Source organism: Vigna unguiculata, chromosome 11 (genome assembly GCF_037176805.1).
Source record: "Vigna unguiculata cultivar grain cowpea cultivar isolate G323 ecotype 2 chromosome 11, ASM3717680v1, whole genome shotgun sequence".
Taxonomy (NCBI): Eukaryota; Viridiplantae; Streptophyta; class Magnoliopsida; order Fabales; family Fabaceae; genus Vigna; species Vigna unguiculata.
This window is the reverse complement of record NC_140802.1, coordinates 29,863,443-29,884,273: the sequence shown is the minus strand read 5'-3', so window position 1 is coordinate 29,884,273 and position 20,831 is coordinate 29,863,443. Positions and strand designations below refer to the sequence as shown.

Below are 20,831 nucleotides of genomic sequence, written 5' to 3'. Positions count from 1 at the left end.
GCAACCTAGCAATTGAAAAATAAGTGTTGCAAATTTTCAACAATCTATCTATTTTTCATTAAATAAACAAATTATAACATAAAAGAATAAATAAATAGTTTACATAAAACAAAATAAATAAATTTATCACGAACAAAGTGGATTTTTATATATTTAGCACCGTATGAAAATTTTCTATTTTTTCTTAGACACGACAAATATTTAAGAATCACACTATTTAAAATTAAAAGGAAGTGTATATTGTATATTTAGAAAAAAAAAGGTGAAAGTCTAACTTAATAGAAAATCGAATACCATTTTTCCATTTAAAAAATAATATTAATTTCCAACACGTCAATTTGGATAAGTTATTTGAGTGAGCCTGACATGTGAATTTATTTATAGCAACTTTTTTTCATCTATCCACAATTAAGTTTCATTAAATTATGTAACAATTTCATGTGGAAAGTGAATCACATTAAAGAGAAGCAGATAAGTAAAGATCATAAAAACTTTTCTAACATCTATTGGTTTTCGCATTTATGAGACACACATAAGACAAGTCAAGAAATAACCTTGTCTTCGTAAACTTCTATCAAAACACATGTAATTTATCGAAATAAGTAGTACTACCTTGTAACCTAAGCGGGGTCACTAAGATGAAGGAATACCAATTTCATTGTTGATTGTCTTGTCTTTTTATGACATTATTACTGCATCACGGTGTGGTAGCTCTTATGAGACCGGCAGTAGTGGTTTCTCAAGAAAGCTCATATTGTGAACGATGTGTACAACTACGTGGGTTCTTCATTAACAATATTGGATAAGGTGGATGTCTACACACAATCTTAAAAGAGCAGCGAGTGCTCAAACTCCGGATGACCTACACCTTATTGTGAAAAGGAGTAACGGACTACTAGAACTTGAAAAGTGATTCATGAACATTATGCTTGAACCATCTACATTCTTTCTTTTATGAAATCATGAATATTGAAGTTGAACAAACTATATATTAAAGCAATTGGTAGTATTGTACCTGTGCAGAAAGGTGCAAACTAAGAAACAACATCAAACATTAGTTTGGTTGTTACTTAACAATCTAGTAAATAGTTGAATTGATCATATGTCTTAGAAAGATAGAAAGCAATGGATTGATTTTTTTTCTTTTGTGATCTCTATGTTCTTCATTGACAAGAAGGTGGGTTTAACTTCTACCTTTTTTTCCTGTTCTTTTTTTCTTTAAATGAGCTATAAGAAAGTAAAAATAGTTCGTAAACAAAGAGTATCCTTCATTAATCTTAAAATAAGATATAAACACATATTTGCATTTTATAATTTATCTTCCAGAATTCTATTTTTACAAAAAAAATAATTGGAAAATATTTGATTGACAACCTAACTGTCCATCTACAAATAAAACGAGAAAAAGAAATAAAAATGGCAATTTGTAAGAGAAGCGATAGTACGAAATGAGAGGGAAAGAGAGAAACAAAGACGGTAACATAGGTTTGTTAAGAAATGTAAAGAGATACAAGGTTGTGAATGTGTGTCAGTGCACTTGAACCATATTTTTTCATAAGGGTTGGTATAATTTACCATTTATGCAATGTAATGTAAAAGTCCCACATTGTGTGCAATGTGAAAGAAAAGAAACTTTATATAGTGGATGAAAAGGTTGTGTTCTCGCCGAGCTAAGTAACAAGAGCTTGTAACCCAAGTGGGGGCACGAAGGTGATGGAACAACTTTGAGGCTCCCTGGTTGGAGTTGTGGATGCCAAAAGTTGGCTTGCCCATTCCAAGTTGAGAGTTGGGTGATGGAACTTGTGTGAAGGCATAGGTCCCATCTCTCTTAGACGAGAGGGCACTGCGTGAGGCTGGTTTCACAGAGCAGCGATTACCTCTACCTCCCAACAGTGGAGGGATAACAAGTTGTTGCAACCACCCTCAAAACAAATACTTAGGCAACCTCACTTGCTTGGACCATCACCTTTTTCCAATTTTTATTCAACATTGCGTTAGATTTGAGATATTTCTTAACACCTCTCTCTAATATCTAATTTTCCTTTCAAAGTTTTTATAGTTGATTCTCTCAAAGTAACATATATGAATATGCTCGATATAACTTCTACAATGATGCGTAGGTATGTTCACTAACTTTTTATACTCTATTATTTAATGTTTATGATATACACAAAGTATACTAAAGTCCACTTCTATACTAATACTGACAAACTCCGGATGACCTACACCTTATTGTGAAAAGGAGTAACAGACTACTAGAACTTGAAAAATGATTAATGAACATTATGCTTGAACCATCTACATTTTTTCTTTAATGAAATCATGGATATTGAAGTTGAACAAACTATATATTAAAGCAATTTGTAATATTGTACCTGTGAAGAAAGATGCAAACTAAGAAACAACATCAAACATTATTTTAGTGGTTACTTAACAATCTTGTAAATAGTTGAAGTGATCATATGTTTTAGAGAAGATAATTATTTTAAAATATCAAATAAAATATCTAAAGATATATTTTCCCCATATTATATTTTATCATAAATATTTATGAATTATCAAAGCCTTTTCTTTTGGAAAAGGATAGAGAAAATCACAAGGACCAATTTTTGTTTTTCGTTCCCTCTTCTTGGCTTAGCCAAACTCTTCTTCACTTTTTCAATTTTTTGTTGCCTTCTTCATGCAATATTTGTCTTGGAGTTTTGTGATTTTGATAATTTTCAATTCTTGGATTTATCTTTAAGGTTTCATGAAGCTTTTATCAATTTATTTCCATACCTCCATGAGCTCAACTTAGTTGCAGCTACACTAACACACCTCAAAATATTCAAAGTACATTTATGCAACTAAAAAGGTATTTTTAACATGTTCTTACATCTCATGCTCAATAAACCCAATTATAAGAAATCTCAATTAAATCAATATTTTAAGAACAAAACTCAATTAAAAATCAAAAATTTAACTTTAAATGAGGGTAAAAATATGCACTCATTAGTGACAAAGTGATGGAGTGACAAAGTGGAAGTGGCGTGTGGAGTGGGTGACGAAGCTAGAGTAGTGCCTAGAGATGGGAGTTACAGAGTGGCTGAGGGAGAACGTGCTTAGGTTTTCTATTTTATGGAAAAAGTCTTAGTAGTGTAAAGTTTTGGATGGGAATGAGTGAAAGAAATGAGGGAAAAATGTATTATAATTTATAGAGGTGATAAACCTCTTCAGAAAAAATACAAAACCCCAACTATTATGAGCATTATGATAATCCACCAGAATCATCCTAAATCATTTTTATTTGTGGGGTTTTTTATAACCACCGCAAAATAACTCCCACAAAATAACTTCTTTTTTTGCAGTACTATAGTTCTTCACCTACAAGAAGACATTGGATTGGAGTACATATACTTCGTTACCTTAAGGATATTATGACTTTGGACTTATTTTATCCAAATGATTCAAAATTAAATCTAATGGGTTTTGCATATACATGTTATTTATTCGATCATCATATTGTCATAGTAGTTGATCACAAACAAGATATTTTTTCACATGTGGTAGCACAATACTTTCATATCTGTCTGTGAAACAAATAATCACAATAACATCGTCAGATCATGTAAAATTTTAGCATTACATGAGGTACATCGTTAATGTGTTTGGTTAAGGTCTATAATTCAACATGTACAACAAATTTGTTGTCTATCCTTGGAAAAAAAATGGAATCAACAACCATATATGAAAATAATAGTGCATTGTTCAATTAAAAGGGTGATATAGAGATCCAAAAGATATGTTCATGTGAAAATGTAGCAGATTTATTCACAAAGTCTTTGTCAAGGAGAACTATTGAGCAATAGGTTCACAAGATTGAATTCCTTCATCTTAATGATGTAACTTTACATAAGGGTGAGAAATAGAATATGTAATGAACAATATTATATTGAAAATATAGAATGATAAGATTGATACACTTACTCATATGATTGATACGATTGATTGATTTGCTATAGTTACTCATATGATTAATTACCCTTTATGAGGTTTAAAAATTTGTATTAATTATTTAATTTGTATCCTTTATGGGTTACATTTTGTATTTATAAACAAGACTCTTTCTATTAGTAATAAGACACACAAAATAATTGTTCTACATTCTCTATTCTTCCTTTTCATTTTCTCTCTATTATGAGCTTGATTTTATAACAATACAAAGTTTATTTTGGTTTAATTACTTGGATGGTACCCACTTTGGTAGAGTTGTGTCATTCTAGTACCCGTTTTTAAAAAAGTGTCAATTGCATCCCAACTTTTGAAAAATGGCTTCAATTAGGTCCTATTCAAACAGAGATGACTAACATTATTAACAGCATGCCACATGTCAGTCTGTGGTTTTTTTGACTTTTTTTTTTGGAAGCAAAGAGGAAAATGTCGACTATCTCGTGAAGCAGAGTACAACCCTTGGAAGCTTCTTTGACCATGGGAAGAAGATGACAATGAATAAGGAGAAATGTCTCTTTATGTGTTTTGTGAACCCCATCTTTAATGAAGTGGAGAAAAGAAAAAATAACTCGAGGGACGAACGTTAGAGACTATGAGATCCTGAGACCCTCTTTTAGCATTGTCTAAGATATTAACTATGTGTGGAGGTTGAGAGAAACATGGAGATAATCTAGATTGTGGGAGTATCAGTAGGATGTAGTTGAGTAACGGTAACATATAACCACTTATTTTGAGATTTCCTTAGTTTTTCTAATTTCAATTTTACTTCTTTCTTTAGTAAAAACTATATATATCTTTTTATTTTATTTTTATTTTTATTACTTTGTTTTATATACTTATTAGCCTAATATATTTTTTTTTAATAATATTTTTATAGTTTTTTTACCATTATCTTTTTTTTCATTTTTTTATAAATTCAATTATATTTTATAAAACTATTTTTATTATTTAAAAACTATTTTTCTATTTTAAATTTATCATTACTATTATTTTATTATAAAACTCTTTTTCTTTAATTCTTATTCTTAATCATTATTTTTATGTTTTTTTTTGTGTTTATCTTTTAAAAACTCATTTTCACTGTAAAAATATTTTTCTTATCTTTTTCTATTTCGTTTACTTTTTTATTTAAAAAAAATGTTTAGTTATGTTATATTATATATTTAAATTATTTGTCTAGGAAATAAGAAAAAAATAAGATTATTATTACTAAAAATTATTTAGTTACCCGGACGAAATTGAGTATTGACACATTCATATCAGAAACTATATACAATAAGCCTTTTAACCTTTTAAAACCCATTTTAACAAATTAAAAAGGACACACTAAGACTAACAAGATATCTAAACTTTGTCATATAGCCTACCAACATGATATAACATGTAACACATCAATTACATATTTAATACTATTGAAACATAATCTTCAAGCGGATCTTCATCAATCTTCATCAATCACATGAGATCTTCATGCACTTGGATTTATCAAATCTTTGCTTCAAGCTGCTTGTGTCAGCACCAACCATTGAATCCCTCGTCTAGTGAGAAAGTTAGACACTCGCCTAGCGAGTTTGGGCAATTAGCCGTTTTACAGAAGCAATCTCTTGTCGAGCGAGAGGCTATGCTCACCCGACAAGAAGAAACTTTTTGAGTGGTTAAAGGGTCGAGAGTTAGATGAAATAAAAAGCTTTTGATTGTGGGAACGCAATAGCGGGCAAAAAAACGTGTAGAGTCAATTCTAGGGCTTTAAAGCTTCATCTTCCTTCATCCATTCCACCATTTTAATCCCCTTTTGTGTTATATATATGTAATAGTAGCTAAACTCCCATTTCATTAGGGTTAGATGTAATGTACCTATATGTACTGCACCCAAACGGACTAATAAAACCGCACGGCCAAGCCCGCATACACATAACCCCGCAAATGAAATTATCAGATGAGACACAAGACAAGCGAAAGCACATAGCGGCCTAGGCGCCTACTTCAGAAAACATAACGACATCTGTTGACCACTCCTAACTTAGAATATTACCCATGGTACCAACAAATATTAACTCAGGGCCTAGGCTAGGCCCGTGCCCATCTAGGGCCCAAGCAATGGCCCAGACCACAAGAAGGACATACATAATTAATAACTCTATAAATACACGTGGACCCCAACAATTAAAGGTATGCTTTCATTAATCCCTTAATCAAGAGATTTGACTTTCTGAGAGCTTTCTCGCTGACTTGATCGTCGGAGCCCTCTTCGCAAGTAACCCCTCAAGGGTCCAAACCATGTACATCAACAAATGGCCTATTCAAGCTGAGGAAGAGCCAACTTGAGAGATTGAGGATTGAGGTAAGGTGATATTTATGTCCTTAACATCTCTTTTTGTTTCTGCAGGAACAATTGGCGCCTACTGTGGGGTACGAAGCAATACCTTACTAAGTGATCCGCATACTATCGAGAATTCTTTTTACTCGTAGCAGAGCTGGAGTCATGAAGCAACCTGAGACGGTCCCTACTGTGCCTGCTAACGTCACCCAAGACTTGGCTGCCATCCTTGAAGGCCAAGCCAAGATACAACACGAACTCGTTAACCTGAGAAAGCACAACGTTGACGAGATGGAAGCGTTGAGGCAAGAAAACTCGAGGCTGAGAAGAAAGATCGAGGCCGACCCTACCTAGAAAGGGAAGGCCAAGGAATCGTCAGAAGCCCCCAAGTCCTCGGCTTACCAGCCCAATGAGGAAGAAAGCGAGTACAACCCCATCCCACACACCTTCACCACCACTCAACAAACACCCATCATCTCTACCCACCACACAAACATTTATCCCACCATCCCTAGGCACCCCGCACCCCGCAACACCCACCCCTGCTGCCACCCTCCCCACCACCCATATCCCACCTCATCACTTCACCACTACCTTTCCTACGCCCATCCACCATCCCATTCCACCACACCCGTTACCACTATCACGGGTCACGAACCAGTGATAGTGGTCACAATGCGAGCAGGGCGCCTGGTGTAACATCCCTGGCTACCCCTCCTCGGGCCCCAGAGGCTGTCAGGTTACTACAGCCCAATGCACCCCAACCCCTTCACCCTTCTCTGTCCATTCATACTGGGTGGGTTGTTGCCAGTGGGAATCGAACCCCCAACCTGACCTTTAACACCTCTAGCACACCAACAGATGCTACCAGTTGCGCTGCAGCATAACTGGTAGCATCTGCTGGTGAGCTAGAGGTGTTAAAGGTCAGGTTGGGGGTTCGATCCCCACTGGCAACAACCCACCCAGTATGAATGGATGGAGAAGGGTGAGGGGTTGGGGTGCATCGGGCTATAGTAACCTGACATGCTCTGGGACCAGGGATTGGTGCGCCAGGGGTGTTATAGACGACATTTGACAAGCCAAGAAATAAACGGATCAGACCGCCCTCGAAGACTTAGTAAAATGGAGGTCCCCGCGTTTGATGGACCTTGGGGGCCTGGGTTAGGGCCCAGGCCCACTCATAACCCAGGCTAGGGCCCAAACCAAGGCCCGGCTCATTGGGTAAACGAACATCATTAATGCTCTATAAATACGCATGGACCCCACGAATTAAAGGTACACATTCATTAATCACCAATTTGACTTTCTGAGAGCTTTGACTTACTTGAGCTTCAAAGACTCTTCTGCAGGTAACCCCTCCTCGGTTCAAGCTGACATGTATCAACCGGGGAGAGACCAACTGAAGAGATAGCGGACTACATGGTAAGGTGACACTTGTGCCTAACACATCTTATTTGTTCTCTGCAGGAATAATTGGCGCCCACCGTGGGGCACGAAACGAACACCTTCAGTACCCGTTGTTCTCTGAAGATGGTTTCCACCCGTAGCAAGGTTGGAGTGAACAAGCAAGCGGATGATGGTCCCTCTTGACCTCCTGGCATCACCCCTGATCTGGCCGCCATCCTAGACGGCCAAGCAAAGATGCAACAAGAACTCGCAAATTTGAAGAAACGCAACGTTGATGAAATGGAGGCATTGAGGCAAGAGAACTCTCGCTTGAGGCGAAGGATCGAGGCTGACCCCAATCTGAAGGGAAAAGCCAAAGAAACTTCTGAAGCTCTACCCATCCCCATCACTTCCCATCTGGTCAACTGGGGCTTACCGCACCCCCAACCCCCGCCGCTACCCTCCCTACCACCCAGATCCCCTACAACATACCCACCGCCCTACACATCACACATATTCCACCATATAACCCACAATATCTTCCGACAACCCACATCCCCCCTCACAACCTAACCTCCACCTTCCCCGCTATGATCAACCACCCCCTGCCAAAGCCAAAACTGGACCACCCCCTACATCCAATACCTCAAAACCGGCACCCCTCCCCCAGACGCGGACAAAACTTGGCTGGCTAAGGCGGCCAGGTACACCATGATAGGCGATGACCTCTACAAGCGCGGATATGGCCAACCCCTCCTTAAATGTGTCACGGCAGAGCAAGCCCAATACATCATCAAAGAGTTACACGAAGGCATTTGTGGTTATCATTCCGGTGCACGCACCATGGATACTAGAGTTCTTAGTGCCGGATACTTCTGGCCGACCATAGAAGCAGACTGCCAAGATCATGTCAGGAAATGCAAGCCATGTCAAAAACATGGCAACCTTATTCACTAGAAACAAGAACAACTACACCACATACTGTCCCCATGGCCTTTGACTAAGTGGGGAATGGACATCCTTAGCCCATTTTCACCCGGCAAGGGGCAGGTAAAATGTAGCCGTCGATTATTTCACTAAATGGATCGAAGCCAAGCCACTAACTACCATCACGACCCAGCAAGTTCAACAATTTGTGTGGAAGGGCATTATATGCAGATATGGTGTACCACACACCATCATCACAAGTTCTGTAGAACATCCACAAACAAACGGACAAGCAGAGGCGGCAAATAAAGTTATCCTCGTGGAACTACGCAAGAGATTGGATACCGCAAAAGGCCGATGGCCAGAAGAGTTAATAGAAGTACTATGGGCTTACAGATGCACCCCCCAATCATCAACAAACGAATCCCCATTCATCCTAGTCTACGGCGCAGACGCCATAATACCGGTAGAAATCGATGAACCATCCCTACGCTGAGAACTGTACGACCCTACCCACAATCACCAAAACATGGCCCTACATCTCGACCTTCTACCCAAACTCAGATAAAAAGCCCAGATACGCAATTTAGCTGCCAAACGATGAGCTGCCAGGAGATATAATGCAAATCTACGTCCACAATCATTCGTCATCAGGGACCTAGTATGGAGAATGGCCAGTAGTGCTAGAAAGAAGGATGGCAAGTTCTCCGCCAATTGGGACGGCCCATACCGCATACGCGAAGATGCAGGAGGAGGAGCATATCGCCTAGAACAATTATGGGGGGAAGAGATTCCCAACACTTGGAATGTATCCCACCTCAAGTTCTACTTCAGCTGAATATGTATTGTAATCGAACCAATACTTGTAACCTTGGGTGTACTCTTTTTCCTCACCTGGTTTTTTTTTCCTAAGGAGGGTTTTGGCCAGGGAGGTTTTAACGAGGCACCCCTATTCAATAAATAAAAAGAAGGGTTCCCAACTATATGACTTTCCATGTGTTTTCCTTTACATCCGTTTAAGTTCCCCACCCTTACCCCAAGTAAGCGGCCTGGGTCGAACACCCTTATCTTGTGCTTAATTCGTTTAAGTTCCCCACCCTTACCCCAAGTAAGCGGCCTGGGTCGAACACCCTTATCTTGTGCTTAATTCGTTTAAGTTTCCCACCCTTACCCTAAGTAAGCGGCCTGGGTCGAACACCATTTTCTTGTGCTTAATTCGTTTAAGTTCCCCACCCTTACCCCAAATTAGAATGAGTGTAAAATAATATTTTTTATTTTTAATTAATTCGTTAGAAAAACTACGAGTGATTAATTATTTATTTTTTTTCGTATTATTATTATTATATTGTATGAGATCTATAATTTACACTATTATATTAATGTATACCACAATATACAATATGCTTAAACCGTTCTATTATTACTATCATTATTATTATTTATAGTACTATTAATATCACTAGTATTAACAAATATTTAATATTATTTTAATGTTATTGTGATTTATTATTAATATTATTAATATTATTATTAATATTATTATTATTATTATTATTATTATTATTGTTGGTGTTGTTGTTTTATACTGGATTCATAATATATAATATGCCTATATTTGATTTTAAAAATAACATGAGTCTATAAATAAAATAAGAATTCAATTCATATTTTCTTCCTTCATTTCCAATATATTTATTATTGATATTATAATCTTATTCAATAATATTAGGATTGGTATTGAAATTATTATTAGTGTAAAATATTATTATTATTATTGTTCCTACAGAGAACAAACAAGATAAGTTAGGCACAAGCGTCACCTTACCCATGTAGTCTGTTATCTCCTTAGTTGGCCTCTTCCCGGTTGATACATGTCGGCTTGGACCCAGGAGGGGTTACCTGCAGAAGGGACTCCGAAGCTCAAGTAAGTCAAAGCTCTCAAAAGGTCAAATCAGTGATTAATGGAGTAATGAATGCGTACCTTTAATTACTGGGGTCCACGTTTATTTATAGAGCATTAATCATTTTATGTTATGTCATGGGCCGGGCCTTGGCTTGGGCTCTAGTTTGGGCTGTAAGTGGGTCTGAGCCCTAACCCAGGCCCTTAGGAGGACCTACTGAACACTAGGGGGCTTGGATTTTATTAAGTATATTTGGAGTAGCCGGCCTAGGCTGACTACTTTTGTTGGCAGTTTACATTGGTCATGTGTGGTCTTGTGCAGGTTGTCCCTCTAGACGTTTAGGTTATCGGTTTAGGCTGGTAAGGCTCAGGCCAACTCAGCCTAGGTTGATTACTTGACTGCTTTAGCATATATGTATCGTTTTATTACTATTTGGTCAAGTTGGCTAGGTGTGGTACACCAGTCCCCCAGCCTTGGCCAATATAGGTGTCGGTCAAGGGTGATATATGTTGGTATGTTAACGGGATCGGCTGGGTGTGGTACACCAGTCCCCCAGCCTTTAAGTGTGATGAACAGTGTTAATGCTAAAGGTGATGAAAGGTTGATGGTTGGTGAAGGGGTGTTAGGGGTCAAATCAGGGGGGTTTTGGCGCCGTCGCTTTTAAGAGTTATGTCTCTTGTAATGATTGTGTCGATTGGTATGGGTTGTTGTTTTGGCGGGAAGGGGTTTTTGCCGTTTGGGATTCTGCCCTATAAATATGAATTTCAAAACAAGTAAGGGTTTATTGGTTCATTTGCGAGAATTTCCTATTCAGAGATCTTGTGTGCCTTTTCTTGTCCGACTAGTTCCCAATTTCAGCCGACATCTTTCTAGAAACACGAGTAAAGGTATGTCCAGTAGTGATAGCGTGTCGTTATCTACGTCTAGTAGTGAGAGTGTAGAGTCGGAGAGGAGTATAGGTAGGCAAGTTGACGGGGAGTGTACCAGTTTTGGCGGTAATGTAAGTGGAATCCCTATGGAAACGTTGAGGGAGGTCCGAGAAGATCCCCAGAGGAGCTGACCGAGAGTAACTGGCCGGCCAAGGGTAGTTACGGGTGGGTAGTTGCTGATGTCCGTAATCAATCATCCTTATTCCGATGGTCTCACCTTCTGAACTTCTGGCTGAATTATGCGCCTGTCATCGTAAAGGGTGTAAGCAGAAGTATTGTTTCCCTAGAGAGGGTTAGCGCCATTGACTGTGTGTGTCACGGGCAGGAGGGGGCAACGAAGAAGTTCTTCTACATGTACATGTGTCACTTTTCTCAGCTGCATGTGCGGCTGCCGTTAGATGATTTCACTATGGGTGTGTTGCGCGCACTGGACGTGGCATCTACGCAGTTGCACTTGAACAGTTGGGCTTACATGCAAGCCTTTCGCATTTTGTGTCAATCTTTATATTTGGAGCCTTCGCCTTATGCCTTCCTGTATTTCTATGATACTAGACCCCGCCAAGCGACAACTTGGCTGTCTCTGATAAGTCGTCCCAGCATTAGTAGATTGGACGCATTTTCCCAATCTTTCAAGCATTTTAAGGACGGGTACTTCAAAGTCGTGGTGAAGGAAGAGGGCAAGCCCTATTTCTTGAACGTAGATGGGAGTACAAAGTTCCCATTTAGCTGGACGGGCACTCCTTCTCGGTACAAGGATATGGGGATCGATGAGTTGTCGGCGGGGGATGAGGAGGTGGTGGAGATGTTGATGAAGTTTGTTGATAAGTTGCCCACTAAGGGCCTAGTTAGAGTTTATAATTTGGTGCATCCGATTATAGATATTGAAGGTATCTGTTTGTTACTTAAATTGTGTTATTGATTCTAAGTTGTTTTAAACGGGGTTTAATATGTTATTGTAGGGCACATGGCGCAATCGGGGAAGAAGAATTTGGCGCTATTCCAGTCGTTGAGGAAGGAGATGGCCGCTAAAGCGAAGGCGGCTGGGAAGACTAATGTTCCCAACCTGAAAGAGTCCGTAGTGGAAGTACACGTGCACGGCGGAACGAAGAGGAAGGCCGAGTTGCCGCTTAGCCACGGCAAGGGGAAGGATGTGAAGAAAGTAAGGGCGACCTAACTCGGGGCGGGGTCAGCCAGTGGGGCGGGGTCGGTTAGCGGAGTGAAGGGGTCGGAATCTGGGTTGATTGAGTTACTGAAAATATCTGTCAGGAAAGATATCGCGATCAATCTCCCAGATACCATTATAAACTCCATTGATAGCATGGAGGCGGATCATATCGTGAGGACAATGGTGGAGTTTGGAAGCAAAGCCTTGATATTAAGCCGTCGTGTGGGGTCTTTATATCGGTGGGAGGTGAAGGAGGGAGGTCGGGAAAAGGTAGAAGAGTTGCAGGGGAAAGTCGACAAGTTTGAGGAAGAGAGGGTTGTGTGGAAGAAGGAAAAGGAGGGTTGGGAGGAAGAGAGAATGAGGCTGGCAATGTGGAGGGTTCGGTGTTTGGATTCAGAGGAAAAATTGAACAAGAGAATAAGGGAGTTGGAGGAAGACTACGATGATCTGAAAGACAAGTATGATGGTGTTGTAGGTGAGCTTTGTGACCTGAAGAATTGCATTATACAAGAGCACATCAATGACTTTGAGAAGGGACTACGTCAAGCATCCTTTTTCCATCAGGAGGTTGACATTACGGACTCGAAGTTTAATGTGAACAAGGACGTTATTGATGGGAAGCTTGTTAAGGAAGATGGAAGCAGTCCAGATGGGGAACTTAAACGATTTAACCAACGAGTTGAGGGTGTTCGACCCAAGCCACTTACTTGTAGTAAGGGTGGGGAACTTAAAACGATTAACATCAAGTTAAGGGTGTTCGACCTAGGCCGCTTACTTGTGGAAAGGGTGAGGAACTTAAACGATTATGAAAGTGAAATAGAGAAAAGATGTATAGTTGAGAACCCTTCGTTTTATTCATTGAATCTGGGGTGCCTCGTTAAAACCTCCCTGGCCAAAACCCTCCTTAGGGAAAAAAGACCGGGTGAGGAAAAAGAGTACACCCAGGGTTACAAGTATTCAGTTTAATATAGTATGCATTTAACTAAAGTAGAATTTGAGGTGGGACACATTTCAGGTATTGGGAATCTCTTCTCCAGATAAGTGTTCCAAGCGATAAGTTCCTCTTCATGTGTCTTCAGGATGCGGTATGGGTCGTCCCAGTTGGCGGAGAATTTGCCATCCTTCTTTCTTACGTTGCTGGCAATTCTCCATACTAAGTCCCCTATTGCGAATGATGGTGGACTTAGGTTTGCATTATACTTTATGGCAGCTCTTCGTTTGGCAGCTAAATTGCGTATCTGGGCTTTTTCTCTAAGTTCGAGTAAGAGGTCGAGATGAGTAACCATGTTTTGGTGGTTGTGGGTTGGGTCGTATAGTTCTCGGCGCAGGGTGGGTTCGCCAATTTCAACCGGTATCATGACGTCTGCGCCGTAAACTAGGCGAAATGGGGATTCGTTTGTTGATGATTGAGGGGTGCACCTGTAAGCCCATAGCACTTCTACTAACTCTTCGGGCCATCGGCCTTTGGTGTTATCTAATCTCTTGCGCAGTTCCACTAGGATAACCTTGTTGGCCGCCTCTCCTTGTCCATTAGTTTGTGGGTGTTCTACAGAACTCGTGATGTGTTTGATGCCTAGGCTAGTGTAGAACTTGGCTAGCTCCTTATCTATAAATTGTCGGTCATTGTCGGTGATGATGGTATGTGGGACACCATATCTACATATAATATCTTTCCAAACAAACTGTTGAACTTGCTAGGCCGTGATGGTGGTTAGTGGCTTGGCTTCTATCCATTTGGTGAAGTAGTCGACGGCTACAATTAGAAATTTCACTTGCCCCTTGCCGGCTGAGAAGGGGTCAAGGATGTCCATTCCCCATTTAGCAAAGCGCCATGGGGATAGTATGTGATGGAGTTGTTCTTGCTTTTGGTGGATGAGGTTGCCATGTTTTTGGTATGGTTTGCACTTTCTGACATAGTCCTGACAGTCTGCTTCTATAGTCGGCCAGAAGTACCTGACTCTAAGGACTCTGGTAGCCATGGTACATGTGCCGGAATGGTAGCCATAAATTCCTTCATGTAGCTCTTTAATAATATATTGTGCTTGCTCTGCCGTGACACATTTGAGGAGAGGTTGGTCGTATCCGCGTTTGTAAAGGTCATTGCCTATCATGGTATACCTGGCGGCCTTAGCCAGCCAAGTTTTGTCTGCATCTTGTGGAGGGTTGCCGGTTTTTAGGTATTGGATATAGGGGGTGGTCCAGTTATGGCTTTGGGAAGGGGTGGTGTTTTCAATTGGGGCGTGGGTTAGGTTTTGACAGGTATGTGTGATGGAGGGTGTAGATAATGTTTGCTGTAATAGGGATCGGTGGCGGCTTTTTAATTTGGTGCTGGCCAATTTGGAGAGGATGTCGGCTCTGATGTTGTCGGTCCTTGGGATGTGTTCGATGCAGACTCGTTCAAAGGCGAATTGAATGACTGCACGGACCAGATGGTAATATTGTAGAAGGATGGGGTCTTTAATCTGGAACTCGTCATTTAGGTGCCCTACAGTAAGCTTGGAGTCGGTTTTGCACGTTAGCGTCTTGACACCTACTTCACGGGCAAGGGAAAGGCCGGCGAGGATAGCTTCGTATTCGGCCTGGTTGTTTGATGTTTTGAAGGCAAAGTGAAGGGATTTTTCGATGAGGATGTCATTAGGCCCTTCTAACACGATGCCAGCACCGACACCTTTTGGATTTGAGGAACCATCTACATGAAGCGTCCACTGGTCCTCTGTGGGTGTGTGCTGGAGGTCATTGACAAAATCTAAGAGACATTGGGCTTTAATGGGGCCATGGGGTTCGTAGCGAATGTTGAATTCTGACAGCTCGACGGCCCAAGATGACATCCGTCCGGCTAGATCTGGTTTTTGCAATATTTTTTGGATGGGGTAGTCGGTTTTGACGATGATGCTGTGGTTTTGGAAGTATGGGCGTAGACGGCGAGCTGCGTGGACTAAGGATAGGGCCAACTTCTCTACTATTTGATATCTAGTTTCAGAATCTTGCAGCGTTCTGCTAACGAAGTAGACAAGATGTTGCGTGCCTTCTATCTCTTGAACGAGCACGGCGCTAACGGTGTGGTCGGTGGCTGTGATGTATACGTGGAGGGGATGGCGGATGTCCGGCTTGTGGAGGATAGGTGGTGAGGTTAGGGTAGTTTTTAGTTTTTGAAAGATTTGTTCACAATCGTCAGTCCTCGTGAACCGGGTGGATTTCATTAGGAGTTAGACTATGGGTTGGGTTTGTTCAGCCAGTTTGGGTAGGAAGCGGGAAATGGTTGTGGGGCGGCCTATGAGGCGTTGGACCTCTTTGATGGTAGCGGGACTGCGCATCTCGATAATTGCCTTGCATTTTTCGGGATTGGCCTCTATGCTGCGTTGGGTCAACATAAACCCAAGAAATTTACCACGGTCGATGCCGAATACACACTTGTCAAGGTTGAGGTGAGGGTTGTATTGGCGTAGTGCGGAGAAAACCGCCGAGAGGTCCTTGGCATGTTGGTGGTGGCTTGGAGACTTGACAACCATATCGTCAACATATACTTCGACACATTGTCCCATTAGATGACTGAAAACCTTGTCCATTAACCGTTGGTAGGTCGCTCTAGCGTTCTTAAGACCGAAAGGCATAACTCTATAGAAGTAGTTGGCATCATCCGTGATGAAGGCGGTCTTGTTCATGTCAGATGCGGCCATGGGGATTTGGTTGTACCTGGAATATGCATCCAAAAAGCTAAGCATTTTATTCCCTGCCGCACCGTCAACAAGTCGGTCTATATTGGGTAAGGGGTAGGCATCGCGAGGGCAGGCCTTGTTCAGATCCGTGTAGTCTACACACATCCGCCATTTGCCATTGGCTTTTTTCACAAAGACTACGTTAGAAAGCCAAGTGGTGTACTGAGCTTCTTCGATGAATCCTGCATTTAGTAACTTGTCGGCTTCAACCTTAGCCTCTAGTCGGCGTTCTTCGCCAAGTTTGCGCTTCTTCTGGGAGATGTAGCGGGCTTCTTTGTAGATGGATAGTTTGTGGGATGCTACTAGGGGGTCCACCCCAGGTAGGTCAGCGGCTCACTAGGCGAAAAAGTCTGTGTTGCTGATGAGGATGGGTGTGAGGATGGCACGCTCGTCAGAGTTCAAACCGGTGCCAAGGTTGATGGAGTGGCCGTTGGGAAGCTCTAGAGGGGAGGTCTCCTCAACTGGTTCGAGACGAATGTCCCGGCCTACTCTGGGGTCGAGATCTTCGCCTGATAGGGCGATGCCGGAACCAGGTGGTCGCTCAATGTGGTTGGTTTGTTGAATTGGGAGTTACGAGTGCAGGCTGGCCATGTAGCATTCGTGTGCCAGGCGCTAGTCGCAGTGGACAGTGAGGATGTCACCGGAAGGAGAAGGGAACTTCATGGCCAAGTGGGGGTGGAGATAACAGCGCCAAGGGTGTTAAGGGAAGGACGGCCCAGGAGGACATTGTAGGATGTTGGCGCGTCGACGATAAGGAAGCGAAATGGAATGGTTTTGGTCTGGGTTCCTTCGCGAAACATGGTGTGAAGGTCGATGTAGCCGCAGGTGGATACTTGTTCGCCAGAAAAGTCATAGATGGGTTCGTCATACGGGACCATAGCGGTGTCCGGGAGTTGGAGTTTTTCATAGGTGGCCCAGTAGAGAATATCAACGAAGCTGCCTTGGTCGACAAGGACTTTCTTAACGGCGTAGTTCTCGATTTCAACGGTGATGACCATGGGGTCATCTTGATGATGGTCGAGGCCATGAAAGTCGTCATATGTGAAAATGATGGGAGGCATACGGCATCTGTGGTGGGAATGGATGATATGATTGATGAATTGGATATGGCGGAGGTGTTTCTTTCTGGCAGAAGAAGTGGATCCCCCACTAGCGAAGCCACCAAAGATAGTGTTGATAGTGTCACGTAGTGGAGGATCTGTGGGGGTGATGTCGGTACGGGCTGGTTGGGGTTCCTCGTTAGCGGTTTGAGCTGGGCGTCTGTCGTGACGGGAGTCGTGTGGAGGGCGTCTGTGGTCGGATCGAGGGGGTGGCGGGATCGAGAGGAATGGTCGTCTTGTCGGAGGAAGCGGCGAACATGTCCAGCACGGACCAGTTCTTCTATCTTATCCTGGAGTGCTTTGCAGTCTTTTGTAATGTGGCCATGGTTGCGGTGGTAGCGGCAATACTTGGTCATATCAGCGTTAGGAGGTGTGGTTGTCTTACGTGGTGGAGGGATGAGGTCAGCTTGTAGGGCTTCATCGAGGATACGGGAGCGGGCTACGGTAAGAGGGGCGTATTTGGTGAAGCGGGGTTGGCGGGGCTCGCGTGGGCGGGAAACAAGGCAGGGAGGTTGCGGGGTAGGGTTGGCGGCGGTGGCTGCATAGTCGTTGCAGAATTTGGTTTGGAGGGTCTGCATCTCCTCCATGCGGACATAGTCGGTCGCGCGTAATTTAAGTGTGTGCATAGAGGCAGGTGGGTGGAGGTAGACGTTGTTGGCGAAGGGGTCGGGTTGTAGGGTAAGTGCCATGCACTGGAGGATCATCTCTTGGTTGAGGTGTGGGATGCGAAGAGCTGCCTTACTGAAGCAATCTATGAACGCTCTGAATGGTTTGCCTTGTTCCTGTCTATTGCCAGGAGGGAGATTGTGGTAGTTTGGTGTGGACGACTGCCAGCAAACTGGGTGGAGAACATGTGTGAAAGAACGTCGAAGCTGTCGATGGAGTAAGGCGGAAGGGTTGTGAACCATTCCAGAGCAGGGCCCTTGAGGGTGGTGGGAAAGGCTTTGCAGAAGACTGCGTCTTGGGATGTGTACAGGGCGACATGGGTGATGTATACTTTAAGGTGTTCATCAGGGTCGGTTTCGCCGGTGTAGCGGTCCAGCGTGAAGGGTTCCCACTGGGCAAGAAGGAGGGTGTTGGCGATAAAGTCGTTGAAGGGGTGACGACGTCTAGGCTAGTGGGGAGGGAACAGATGAGGTGGGATGGGATGGTTGATCATAGCGGGGAAGGTGGAGGTAAGGTTGTGAGGGGGGATGTGGGTTGTTGGCAGGTATTGGGGTTTGTAGGGTGGTACGTGTGTAGTGTGTAGGGTGGTGGGTACGTTGTAGGGGATTTGGGTGGTGGGGAGGGTAGCAGCAGGGGTTGGGGTTGCAGTAAGCTCTGGTTGAGTGGATGGGAAGTGAATGGGATGGGTAGAGGGAATGGATGTTTGTTGGGTGGTGGTGAAGGTGTGATGGGTGGGGTTATATTCGCTTTCCTCTTATGTGGGCTGGAAGGCCGGGGACCTTGCAGCCTCAAACACCTCCTTGGCCTTTCCCTTCTGGGTGGGATCAGCTTCAATCTTTTGCCTAAGGCGTGAGTTTTCTTACCGCAGCGCCTCCATCTCATCAGCGCTACATTTCTTCATATCTGCTAGTTCTTGTTGCATCTTCGCCTGGCCGTCCAGGATGGCGGCTAGGTCAGGGGTGATGCCAGCAGGTACTGAGGGACCAGCATCTGCCTGCTTGTTCACTCCAGCTCTGCTGCGGGTGGAAACCATCTTCGAAGAAAAACGGGTACTAAAGGTGTTCGTCTCGTACCCCACGGTGGGTGCCAATTGTTCCTGCAGAGAACAAACAAGATAAGTTAGGTACAAGCGTCACCTTACCCATGTAGTCCGCTATCTCCTCAGTTGGCCTCTTCCTGGTTGATACATGTCGGCTTGGACCCAGGAGGGGTTACCTGCAGAAGGGACTCTGAAGCTCAAGTAAGTCAAAGCTCTCAAAAGGACAAATCAATGATTAATGGAGTAATGAATGCGTACCTTTAATTACTGGGTCCATGTGTATTTATAGAGCATTAATCATTTTTGGTTATGTCATGGGCCGGGCCCTGGATTGGGCTCCAGTTTAGGTTGTAAGTGGGCCTGGGCCCTAACGTAGGCCCTTAGGAGGACCTATTGAACACTAGGGGGCTTGGATTTTATTAAGTATATTTGGAGTAGCCGGCCTAGGCCGACTACTTTTGTTGGTGATTTACATTGGTCATGTGTCGTCTTGTGCAGGTTGTCCCTCTAGACGTTCAGGTTATCGGTTTAGGCTGGTAAGGCTCAGGTCAACTCAGTCTAGGTTGATTACTTGACTGCTTTGGCATATATGTATCGTTTTATTACTATTTTGTCGAGTTGGCTAGGTGTGGTATAATTATTTAATTAATTTATTACAAAAAATACATGTGATTAATTATTTAATTATTTCATAATAATAATAATATTATTATTATTATTATTATTTTGTATAAGATTCATATAATGTACAATATGTTTATACTATTACATTATTGTTAATCACAATATACATGTATTATTATTATTATTATTATTATTATTATTATTATTATTATTATTATTATTATTATTATTATTATTATTATTATTATTATTATTATTATTATTATTATTATTATTATTATTATTATTATTATTATTATTATTATTATTATTATTATTATTATTATTATTATTATTATTATTATTATTATTATTATTATTATTATTATTATTATTATTATTATTATTATTATTATTATTATTATTATTATTATTATTATTATTATTATTATTATTATTATTATTATTATTATTATTATTATTATTATTATTATTATTATTATTATTATTATTATTATTATTATTATTATTATTATTATTATTATTATTATTATTATTATTATTATTATTATTATTATTATTATTATTATTATTATTATTATTATTATTATTATTATTATTATTATTATTATTATTATTATTATTATTATTATTATTATTATTATTATTATTATTATTATTATTATTATTATTATTATTATTATTATTATTATTATTATTATTATTATTATTATTATTATTATTATTATTATTATTATTATTATTATTATTATTATTATTATTATTATTATTATTATTATTATTATTATTATTATTATTATTATTATTATTATTATTATTATTATTATTATTATTATTATTATTATTATTATTATTATTATTATTATTATTATTATTATTATTATTATTATTATTATTATTATTATTATTATTATTATTATTATTATTATTATTATTATTATTATTATTATTATTATTATTATTATTATTATTATTATTATTATTATTATTATTATTATTATTATTATTATTATTATTATTATTATTATTATTATTATTATTATTATTATTATTATTATTATTATTATTATT

The 20,831-nt window shown here is 40.6% G+C and overlaps 1 protein-coding gene and 1 non-coding gene across 2 annotated transcripts; one reads left to right on the top strand and one right to left on the bottom strand.

Annotated features, from left to right (window-relative positions):
* The first annotated feature begins 1,664 nt into the window (after nucleotides 1–1,664).
* Nucleotides 1,665–1,970, top strand: LOC146881732 (signal recognition particle RNA). The gene has a single exon (XR_014986710.1).
* A 15,020-nt stretch (nucleotides 1,971–16,990) lies between these two features.
* Nucleotides 16,991–18,018, bottom strand: LOC146881731 (uncharacterized). The gene is made up of 2 exons (XM_085669327.1): nucleotides 17,486–18,018; nucleotides 16,991–17,399 (listed from the first exon to the last, which is right to left on the bottom strand). Exons 1-2 carry the CDS (start codon nucleotides 18,016–18,018, stop codon nucleotides 16,991–16,993), a joined length of 942 nt encoding a protein of 313 aa, XP_085525453.1.
* Nucleotides 18,019–20,831: the final 2,813 nt, after the last annotated feature.